The 11,178-nt window shown below is 35.8% G+C and overlaps 2 protein-coding genes, 1 non-coding gene and 1 pseudogene across 3 annotated transcripts; 1 reads left to right on the top strand and 3 right to left on the bottom strand.

The window, feature by feature from the left end:
- Window positions 1-345: 345 nt before the first annotated feature.
- On the bottom strand, window positions 346-4,414 carry LOC116115529 (high mobility group B protein 10-like). Its single transcript, XM_031401670.1, has 6 exons — window positions 4,242-4,414; window positions 3,288-3,366; window positions 2,835-2,997; window positions 2,677-2,751; window positions 1,433-1,794; window positions 346-753 (listed from the first exon to the last, which is right to left on the bottom strand). Exons 1-6 carry the CDS (start codon window positions 4,412-4,414, stop codon window positions 664-666), a joined length of 942 nt encoding a protein of 313 aa, XP_031257530.1. The 3' UTR covers window positions 346-663.
- Window positions 4,415-5,450: 1,036 nt separating this feature from the next.
- Window positions 5,451-6,196, bottom strand: LOC116115562 (photosystem I reaction center subunit V, chloroplastic). The gene has a single exon (XM_031401699.1). The coding sequence runs from the start codon at window positions 6,060-6,062 to the stop codon at window positions 5,577-5,579; it is 486 nt and encodes a 161-aa protein (XP_031257559.1). The 5' UTR covers window positions 6,063-6,196; the 3' UTR covers window positions 5,451-5,576.
- A 146-nt stretch (window positions 6,197-6,342) lies between these two features.
- Window positions 6,343-6,414, top strand: TRNAW-CCA. Its single transcript has one exon. It is a non-coding gene; the product is annotated as a tRNA-Trp (tRNA).
- A 420-nt stretch (window positions 6,415-6,834) lies between these two features.
- Window positions 6,835-11,178, bottom strand: LOC116115548 (annotated as a pseudogene).

The raw sequence follows: 11,178 nt of genomic DNA, 5'->3' as shown, positions 1-11,178 counted from the left end.
CAATTCCAATGTATCATAAAATCTTCTAAAAATGTTATATGCTCTCTGGAAAAATCCTTACACTCAAGGTGGTTTAAGACTTAATTATCTCTCGGGGTGATCAAGGTTAATACAATGGAATTTTTTATAGGTCATTTTATCCAAGTCTCTCGTTAGAATTACAAAGCATCGAAGGATTCATGGCGCAATGGTAGCGTGTCTGACTCCGGATCAGAAGGTTGCATGTTAGATTCATGTCGTGCTCAGTCCCTTTCAACGGGGATCCCACATTTTGTTTTATCACTTTATCGTCTTTTTGTTTGATTACATCCCCACATCACCTAAAACATTAAGGAAAATGAAGCTCAAAAGCATTAAACACCCACATGTAGAACAGTTTTACAAAAGGTGAGAAACTAGATTAGTAACGAGCACAATGAAAGCCAAAGGTCACATGATATGTTACAGAGCTGTCCCCCATCTGACTCTCAAAACTACCTCAGTTTTTGCAAATGGGGCATATTGTTTTGTCAGGTCATCTTTTGTTAAGGAAATTAATAGAACAGATTAGGAATACAATTGCAATAACAGCGACACAACAACAACAACAATAAAAACTAGCCTAGGAGAAAATTCTACGCCTAACCGATGACAGCTTTCCTAATGACTAATTATTTAGACACACTATTGAACTGTTGAATCGTAAGACAACTTGTATTCCAACATCTCTGTCTTGTATCTCTCCTTATCCTTCTGTCCTTTCTCCTGATAAACCTGCATCAGCGTATGAGAATTCCGAATTATGGTCAAACCTTCATGTTATTCATTTAGTTTTATTCACGACAAATAATCAGCCGCATATGATTGAAACAAATGTCATCAACTCCTCTTGTTTGCAGCTATCTTGCGGTGAAAGATAGAAAGGTAGTAGTTTGTAAATTAAGAAATTTAAAGAAAATTACAAATAATTCCCTAGTTAACCGACAGTATCCCAATAGCTACAATCCGCTTGCTCTCCAGAAACTCTTTCAATGAAAAACAGTAATTTGTAAATTTATTATATATGAAGCTAAGTGTATGATTTTCATCACTAGTCATCGCCGAGTAGTTAGAAACATTGATGTTGCTAAAACTGTCCATGAAAAGCATACTAGTAAAAAAATAAACAGAGGCTATGTAGCAAAAAACATGTTACAAGATTGTACCTAAATTGTGCTCAAGATTCAAATCCACAACCAAAATCTGTAAATGCCAATGCAACCACATAGACAGCAAGAAAACCTTTGATGCAGTGTGAAATGTCCATGGAAAACTTTTTTTCTCAAAAATTGTTCACGCATAGCATGAATCAATGAATATCCATCTCTTATATAAAGTAATACTCAAGTAAAATCCATGTTGAAAACCACAAATCACCAAAGATAAATCAAAAACTAAGAATCAGTGTATATACCTGCTTTTCAGCCTCTGTAAGATTGCTCCAAAGGATCCCTATCTTCTTGCTGATGGCTTTCTCCTGCCCATGATAGTGAGGCTTTAGGCGGGCATAGTGCTCAGCAAAGAAGAAATTATAACCGCTACGATTTGACTTGGGTCGAGATGGATCTCGTAAAGCCAACCGAGATCTCTTCCGACGTCGGTGGGTTGGTACAACTGAAGTATTAGAACTCTGAGACACATGAAGCATATGAGGAATATGATATAAGACACCTTTAAGCTTGTCAGAACCAAAGTTCACAGTAACCAGATATCCATTATCAAACTTTCCATCAATAATTCCAGTAACTGAACAGCCAGGTTTCAACTCCGGACTCCCTGCATCCAAAATATACAACAAAGATCCTTATAGCTGTGATACATGCTGCATATATTCGACCAACAAAAAGGGGAAAAAGGAAAGAAAATTTTGTGAGCACCGGCAAATATAAGAAGGCGAAATTGTTAAAGATATTAAGAAATATTTTAAGTTAAACTGAGAAAACAAGTATCAGACACCATGTCCAACAAAACTTAACAGATTTATTTTTTCTTTCTTAACTGCAGCTTGAGAAACTTGCAGTAAAAAGGACCATGTACAAGACTTACTTTGAACTAAAGTTAAAGAAAGTAATTAAAGCACCAATTGCAGTCCATAGAGCCTAAGAAAAGCTCCATAGGCATGAAGAAAGATCCAAATATACAAAACCTAATAGATGAAACCACGGGGGTGTGCCTTGTATCTAGGACTCTGACTTTACGCACTGATGCACTATAAATTGTTCATCTAGCATGTCATAAGAAATAAAAAAATACATGCCTTGCCAAGTATGTTTACCAAGCAACAGAAAATTGTTAACCAAATCTCAGTAAGAGAAACAAAATAATATAAATAATAGTCTATGTTCCATCAAAAAGTTTAAACTATCTAAAATTTACGATAGGAAACCACATAACGCAGTCACATCTCATGCTATCATAAATATCAGCACATTAATACATTAGGTAGTCCCTTTATTTTAATACAGTGCAGATAGGAGTCATACTACCAAAGTGAATATGGCCCCAGTACTGTAATTATATCTATCTTTATAACATATGTAGAAACAACACATATGATTTTTGAATCACAGGCAGCAAAGAAATATATGAATAGAAAGTTAATGTAATTATACTGCAACACAGGATAAAAAATCATGCAAAAATAAGTATCAAACATACCCTGGCCTCCTAACTGGTTTGCAGCACCTTCCTCTTGGTGTGCTGATCCATTGTCAAGGCTCCCGTTTATGGCATCTGTCAAAAAGAACAGGAAAATATGTAATTTGAAATCTATGGGAAATAAAAATTATACATTCAAAAGTCATGTTTCCAAGTACCAGGAATTGATGATGAAGGGACTTGTTTGCGGAAGTAATAAGCCTGCTCATAGTGATAAAGTAATGACACATAATACTTCCGTAATACAAATGATGCACTGGTGATAGTTGTTGGGAAATCGAAGACCACAATTACTTCCTTCCATTTGCGATCTCTGATTACCTGAAACCATTCCAAGAGAACTGACAATCTAAGGAAAAGAAATTCTCTCATTAAGTTGCAAGGTAGAAATAGGAAGATAAACTACACAATATATTCCTGCAATCATCCAGGGTCCTAAGCAGATCAACTTGCACCCATTCTAAAATTATGGACTAGCTTGGAACCTAACCAAGACAAGTTGGAGTATGAGTTCACCAGTTTTGTGACACTAAGTTTTGTAACAGATACACAAGTTCTACAAAGCAAACAGCATCCTCCTCACTAATTATGAAATAGGTAATCACACATACCTTCTCAAGGCCACCACGAGATGTCACCTCAACAAAAAGGCGATGTAGATCTAGTTCCTTTCCTCCTACAGTAGGAACCCTGTGTAATAAAAAGAAAATCAAAAGAAAATAAATCATATTCAACCTTGCTTTTTGTAGTTTTTACTGAAAAAAAAAAAAAAAGCGCCTGCCATAAGAATTTATCTACTAGAGCAAAAGCAGATAATTGCCTTACATCAAGAGATAAAAAGGAAAATAAACAGGGCAAGGAACATATAGATAACCTCTAAAGTAAATGTATCCTTATTTTATGATTTTCCAGGCAAACTTGCAGACGGTACAGGTATGTTAATACACAGTATTAAATCATGACAAAAAAATAAATAAATAAATAAATAAAACCAGCACCTAACTTATTATACTACAATGTGTTTACAGGGGAGAAAAATCACATTATATCCAATCTACTAAAAAGAGAAATTCCTTGTCTTCTCAAGAATAAAAATTTAATTCTCTTACAAATGTCAATTAATTTTGCAAATACTGCTGACCTGCAAATGTCTCATTATTTAGTATCAAAACAATTAAGATCTGACTCAATAATCATTTCAATGTCCAGCAAAACACTACACTGCTAAGACAACTTTCTGAGAAAATCAAATCCCCACTTGTTGCATCTATTGTAAGTTTACAAATTGTCCGAGTTGTAATGACATGGCTACTAAAAATAGTGCTCTAAATCACAAAACTCAAAAGCTTTTAAAACACAAAATGAATATACTACCTTTTAGCCACCTATTTTTAGCGAAATACGAGTAAAAACAAGTATATTACACAGAAAAAAACGAAGAAATAAAAAACATAAAACAAAGAACGAAACAACCCAGATGAGTAAAGCACATCAAAGGAACCCAGAAACATTAAAGCTACTAACTTTAAAGAGAAAAGACCAGAAACAGAGAAAAAGTTACATACTTGAATTTGATACCAAAAGACTTGTGAAAGGCCTTGAGAGTAGCCCAAAAAAGATCAGAATTTTGAACAACATCCTCGAAGTTGGCCGTTGCAGAAGGGTAGTAAGTAGCAGAGTTGGTGTTACTGTTGGGAGTGAGTGAAGAGTTTTGGCCATTTATAATGTGGGTCGACATTTTTAGTGAGAGAGGTAAAGATAGAAACGATGGATGATGGGGGTTTAATATTTTTGCTCTACCCTATAATAAGGTTTTTAGAGAATAATAAAAACTTTAGGTTATAATAAATTGTTAGTATTAAAGAAGTAATTGGGCAAGTAAAGTTTGGTAATTTAAGCAAAGAATGAGTTAGAGAGCAATAGAGGAGATGAAGATGAGATTAGGTTATAAGAGAAGGGTAAAGGTAAAGCAAGATAGTGACTTTTTAATTTTTATTATTATTAATTCTTTTGTATTATATTATCAAGTCCAAGAAGTTTAATTAAGAAGCCATCGAACTCTATATTTTATTTGCTTCTTTTTGAAGTGAGTGTCTTGGGATAGTTGAGAACTACAATATGGAGGGTCAATATTTCTTCATCAAGTTTGCATCTTGAACTCTCAACCCTCAATTTTATTTATAGACTTAACATAATGGATTTTTAATGTTGAATGATGAGCTTATATCAAATTTAAGCAGTAGATTTTCAAATTTGAAGGTGCAAAACCTCCTTTCAAAATCCCAAGATCAAAACTTTCCAATCTCATTGCTGTCAAATGAGTCACCAGGCCAGGGAGAGATCATCTTGTTGTTGTTAATATATATTCTCTTGATGGGTTATTAATTAGTTTAAAGAATAAAGAAGCTGAAACAATGGAAACATTTTTGCAAAACAATTAACTAAAGCATTGAGAAAAATGAGTACATTAATGTGAAGACAGAGCACCACAACCAACTCAGTCACAACAANTTTTTTATAGACTTAACATAATGGATTTTTAATGTTGAATGATGAGCTTATATCAAATTTAAGCAGTAGATTTTCAAATTTGAAGGTGTAAAACCTCCTTTCAAAATCCCAAGATCAAAACTTTCCAATCTCATTGCTGTCAAATGAGTCACCAGGCCAGGGAGAGATCATCTTGTTGTTGTTAATATATATTCTCTTGATGGGTTATTAATTAGTTTAAAGAATAAAGAAGCTGAAACAATGGAAACATTTTTGCAAAACAATTAACTAAAGCATTGAGAAAAATGAGTACATAAATGTGAAGACAGAGCACCACAACCAACTCAGTCACAACAAAGTAATTTCCACTATACAAATAATAAAGAAGTTACACTTGATGAACAACTAAATCAGAAGAACTTGGGATCATAACCATTGCTAGAAGTAGCCAAGATGTAGTAAGCAACAATATGGCCAATGGAGCCCCAAGCAAGAACATCAACGATGTTGAAGCCAACAGGGTCATTAGATTTCAAAAGACTGACATATTCCTTGGCACGAGTATCTCCAGCTTCGAAGTGGGAGACTCCATTCTGCTCAGGCAAACCTTGCTTGGCCACGTTCTCTCTCTGGAAGTTGAAGAAGACGAACCTCCCCAAGAATAAGGAAAGGCCGGTGCTGAGGCTGATGACAAGAGAAGTGTTGAGCTCAGCTTTGATGGCGCCAAAGTTGGATTTTTTAGAAGAAGAAGTGGAGAGTTTGGGGAGGGAAGATTTGGGTTTGGTGGAGAGGGGTCTGAGGCCTTGGAAGGAGATGTTGCAGGGGGAAAGTTGGTGGGTTTGGGATGAAGAGAAAGAGGGAGTGAACAAAGTGGAAGAGGCTGCAGAAGCTGCCATGGTGAGGGTTAGTGGAAGAAGAATGGAAGAGCGTTGGAAAGTGATGAACTGAGAAGAGATGAGAAGAAGTTGGTGGTGTGGAAATAGATCATATAATCCACAAGTGATGGTTGCGAAAAGTGGAGAAGATTTCTGAGGATGGAAATCAGTAAAGAAAGATTTTGGAAAGTGAGTTGGCTTTGCTTTATTGGCTGCCTTGTGGATCAGAGATTTGGGGTAGAGGAACAAGGAGTCATATTTTCATAAATAATTAAAATAATAATGCACAGAAATATAAAAGGGATCCGTGGCGCAATGGTAGCGCGTCTGACTCCAGATCAGAAGGTTGCGTGTTCGATTCACGTCGGGTTCAATTCCCCTTGAACAAGGATCTTTCTTTTTTCTCACCTTTCTGTTTTTGATATTGATAACATATTTATTTCCCCTCAAATGTTATACGTACATGTATATTCGTAATTTGGGATGAACAATAAATCCTTTGTATTATTTTGGTCCATGTCCTAGCTTGTCTGAGAGCTAGACTTGCCCCAATGGTTTGTCTTGGTAATCAATGTCACTACTCTTATTCGTTCAACCGACCATGAACACAAGAAGAACAATTAATACATAGAAAAAGGTAGGAATGATTGATGAAATTAATTGTCCTGTTAACCAGGATGCCAAAGTTGTCTGCCTCTGTCAATTGTTTAAGATTCAAATGGAACAGTGCTTACTTGCTTTCTAGCCTTCTGTACATCCCCTCCACTTTATGATCATAATCAACTCAACTCCACCAGTAGTGGACTACAACAACTAAAACAACAACCCCTAAATTGCACATCATATTACATTTACAACTACATTTTATCTCCCTACTAAATATGCATGTGCATGATACTAAGTTTCTCAATTGAACCAAAGTACACACTGCACCAACACACCACTTATTTGCAATTTCCACAGCCATCTCAAATTAAGGAATCAAGGTATGAGTAGTTACGGCAACGACCGTATTCCAGAAGGCTACCATATGTTCGGTCCCAAACGCCAATAAACAGAGCCTCTGTGTCTGGACTGTATGATATCCCCGATATCTCACCAAAGAAGTCGATTTCCTGCTCCCTCTCATACCCACTTTTAACATCATACACATGCACAAAGTCAGCAGGCTCAGCTGTTGCCATATAACGACCATCGGATGAATAGCGAATGGACCGGATAGCTCCAAGGTTGCCCTTCAAAACAGCAACAGACTCAGATGGCTTCCGTAAATCCCAAACTCGGCAGGTTTTGTCTTGGTTTCCTGTAGCAAATGTGACGCCATCAGGGTGCCATGCTGATGCAAACGAGAAGTCCAAGTGCCCAGACAACTGATTGACGGTCTGTGAAAATTACAAATATAAATCAGTAAATGCTTTAATTTCTATTTACAGGATCCAGATATACATGCACCAGTAGACACCAAGTCATTTTTCTTTGTCAACTTCCAGAAAAATAAATGAAAAAAAGAAGGGAAAAAGATATATGGACAGCAGTATAAATAATTACCTTTCCAGTATTAGAATCCACCAACATACCCTCTGGGTTGTCTCCAACAATTATTAGAAGTTTACCATCAGGACTCAGTGAAGTATGCTGCAAAAGCACAAAATAAAAAAAAAAAAATTCAATTGAAAGCTTCAGCCTGCAAGTGCATCATATATTGCCCACAAAATGAAGCACAAAACCCTCCATGTCAACGAAGGCACCACATACTATACGGACAGATGGACTGTTCAATGTAACAAACTTACATTCACTGGCCAAGGAAAACGGAAATGCTTAGAGAGTTGATACTTTTCCATATCAAAATCTCTGACACCACAGTCATTATTTGAGGCAGTGAAATGGACTGCACCACTGGCAATGAAAAGCATAAGATAAATTAAACTCAGCTCTTTTTTTTTTTTTTTTTTTTTGTTGGCCCAGCGCGGCAGCCCGAGGAAGGCCGCCAAGGACAGTTCTGCCACAGCACAAGAAAGAGAAAACTACCTGGGACACATAAATATCAACGCTTGGTAAAGCATTATCATCATATGTTGTACGAACAAAACTCACTCCTGGTCGATCCAGATGCTGTTATGCACAAGAAAAAAAAGCATTAACCTTGGGAGAGTAACAACAAAACCACTTTATAATCCTTAACAGGCCAAGATGGGAGGAGCGTGACAGACATAATTAAGGCTAAACAGAAACATTAACTATGTTCGTGCATCAGACTTTTCATATTCATCATATCATCATGAATCCCTTAAATTCAGAAGCTCTTCAACCAAAGGCACTCCAAGGTGCAGGTATATATACACAATACGAATGAAAATCATAACCAAAAAAAGGGCTGCCACGATGTAGACAGTGGGCATGCAAATATCTCTTCATTGACTCACCTTGCAAATTAATTCTCCCTGAATCCACCAGCAACTAGCAACTTATCTTTTACAGCAAAAGTGCTCACTTGAGTCGGCGAAAATCCTTCCAACAGACTACCAGGGTGTTTCTACATTAAAGAAAAGTACATTAGTAAATTTCATCTAGTTTCAAATGAGAAAATTTTGGCAAAGCCAAGGACAGAGAAACGCAATGTGTTTTACAGATCAAATTTTAGTTAAAAGACACTAATCTGGTTGGTGCCACATGGCCAGAAACATTGAGAACCTGAGACCTGCTGCAAGTTAAAGAGACCAATAACGACTGAAAAATGTGACATAAGGTAGACATCGTGCTTTGATGTAGCCCAACCAAGTTCCGTACTAAAACACAGAACAAAGATGTCGCAAACACATGACAATTATTTTTCAACAAGGAAAAACGCCATCATATTATGTAAAACCATTTCAGAATCAAAATGCATGTCTCAACTCGTTGAATCCACAACTATCTATATTCAGGACCACATTTACAAGTAAACAAAAATTAACAGTATACTGTGAATTTATGCAACAAAAAGCTATGAAGCAAGGACTCTGATGAGAACTATTCTTTAGTTATGCTAACCACCAACAAAAAAAAAGGTAAATTTTAGCTCAGGTAATCACATGCAAATTTGCATTCAACTACCTGAAAATAAGAATCGTTGATTTCACAGATCTAGAATTTCTTCTGAACTCATAAAATGAAGCCCCTTTCTTTGTAATCTTGCAATCCTCTTACAGAGGAAAAAAAAAAAAAATTGAATCAAACTCAATAGAATGACAGGAAACTTCCAAAATGGGAAAAAAATTTTTTTTTTTTTTTTTTTTTTGTGGGGGGGGGGGGGGGGGGGGGGGGGGGGGGGTGGGTGGGTGTTGTGTTTTTTTTTTTTTTTTTTTTGTGGGTCAAGGAGAAAAAGTAGCAACTTGTACCTTCCCTGACCCTTCTCCAGACTGAGGGATGTTTTCATAGTTCTTGTACTGTTCTAGTCTAGTTTGCCGGTACTTTTCCCTAGTGATACTAAGCCTGTCCCAAGGTATACCCTGGATATCTTTACCTCTTCTTGCTTGAGCAGCAGAAGTATCAGCTATCTTATTATTCTGCAAAAATCACATAAAACTACTTAAACTCTAAAATGACAAAGCAAAACTTCAAATAAATTAAATTTTGAATTTACATTCCATTAAATAACAATCAGAAATATTAATTCAGTATTGTCTGTCTACATAATCGTGTAAAACATCAACATACTGAGTACTCATATTCCTCAAATTCAGAATCTGATCCACCCATTCCTCTGCCACGAAATTCTTCATCCACATCATCATCTATGTCTTCCATGTCATATTCGTCTGCCATATACTCAGCATCATCCCCTTGGTAATTAGACATATTTAGCCTGAGAAAAACAAACCTACACCAATAGGAATTTAGGCATCAGAGAATAAAATAACTGTTTAGTCCAACATGTAAAACAAAATAAACTCAAATTTTGTTATACTAGATTAAGCGTTGAAATGCTTTTACAAAGTGTGGAGCAAATTGACTGGCATTAGAATTTTGTTATCTCATGATTGGAGATTCAAATGTAATGCATTTACAAAAGTCTAAGTTTATGGTTACTTAATGATAAAGCACAAAAGAAAGTTTCTGATAGTGGAAACCAAGAGGGTACCAGGCAGGAATTTAACATAGTGATGTTGTGCACTAAACTACACTATGCAAGTCACCATGAACGAAAAATTGACATCAATTGAGCCTACAAATCATATGAGATGGTCTCCCAAGCTGCAAAGACCATAATGTGAGAGCTGAACCACATTCTATACCTTCTACAACTATTATACCTTCCACTTATTCCACAATTCCAAGTATGAACACCATGTTCATGCAAACAACAGCTGAAGTGAGGAAGCAACAATATCACTCAGATCAGTTCCGTTGGAGATATTTAAGGGACGACAACTTTGTTCTTGTTCACTTCAATTAATTCTTTGAGCAATAAAAACTTTTTCATTATATTCACGCAATATAACTTCAAAATCTGCTCTCATACAACGGCATCTAATTAAAAAAATCCAACTTTTACATGTACCCCATCCAATTTAACTCCAAATACAAAATCCAAAAGCCCCCAACTTTAGAAACCTTTGCTTCCTTAGTTTTTAGGCTTTTCTCTTTTTAATCAAATCCCACATCAAATTCTACCTATAATAGCTCAAAAAATTGCATTTCACATAAATTCGCAAAAAATAATAATAATAATAATAATAATAATAATCAGCATCATCACAACCAAACAATAATCAAAGAAAACGAAAACCCTAAAGCTTGAACCTGTATCATGTTAATCAAAAAATAAACCACAAAACAGCAACTAAAACATTAAAAATAAAACCCTAATGCAATCAAATCAAATCAATAAAAATTAAAATCACATAAAACAAAATTCCAGAAAATAAAATTCACCTCTTTTAAGAATTAGGGTTTACAGTGAGACAGCCTCGATCTGGAGATCAAACATCAGAACCGACGCATGATGTAGATTTATATGACCAAATTGTTTATGCAAAAATCGAAAGAATAAAATTGACGGTGGGTTGAAATGATCGCGAGAATTCGAGAAAACGATGAGAAAACGCGAGGAAAAGAGAAGGGTTCGTGTTTATCCACTGGTTCGAATGAGAGC

This window comes from Pistacia vera, unplaced genomic scaffold (genome assembly GCF_008641045.1).
Source record: "Pistacia vera cultivar Batoury unplaced genomic scaffold, PisVer_v2 Contig745, whole genome shotgun sequence".
Taxonomy (NCBI): Eukaryota; Viridiplantae; Streptophyta; class Magnoliopsida; order Sapindales; family Anacardiaceae; genus Pistacia; species Pistacia vera.
The sequence above is the reverse complement of the archived record's forward strand: the minus strand, read 5'-3'. Positions and strand labels throughout refer to the sequence as shown.

Excerpts from the sequence above, each read along its gene's own strand:
- LOC116115562 (XM_031401699.1), bottom strand. The coding sequence starts at position 6,062 with ATGGCAGCTTCTGCAGCCTCTTCCACTTTGTTCACTCCCTCTTTCTCT.
- LOC116115529 (XM_031401670.1), bottom strand. The coding sequence starts at position 4,414 with ATGTCGACCCACATTATAAATGGCCAAAACTCTTCACTCACTCCCAAC. Across the intron at positions 2,998-3,287 it reads CTCGTGGTGGCCTTGAGAAG|GTAATCAGAGATCGCAAATG; the intron begins GTATGTGTGATT and ends GAATGGTTTCAG. Across the intron at positions 2,752-2,834 it reads CCCTTCATCATCAATTCCTG|ATGCCATAAACGGGAGCCTT; the intron begins GTACTTGGAAAC and ends TCTTTTTGACAG.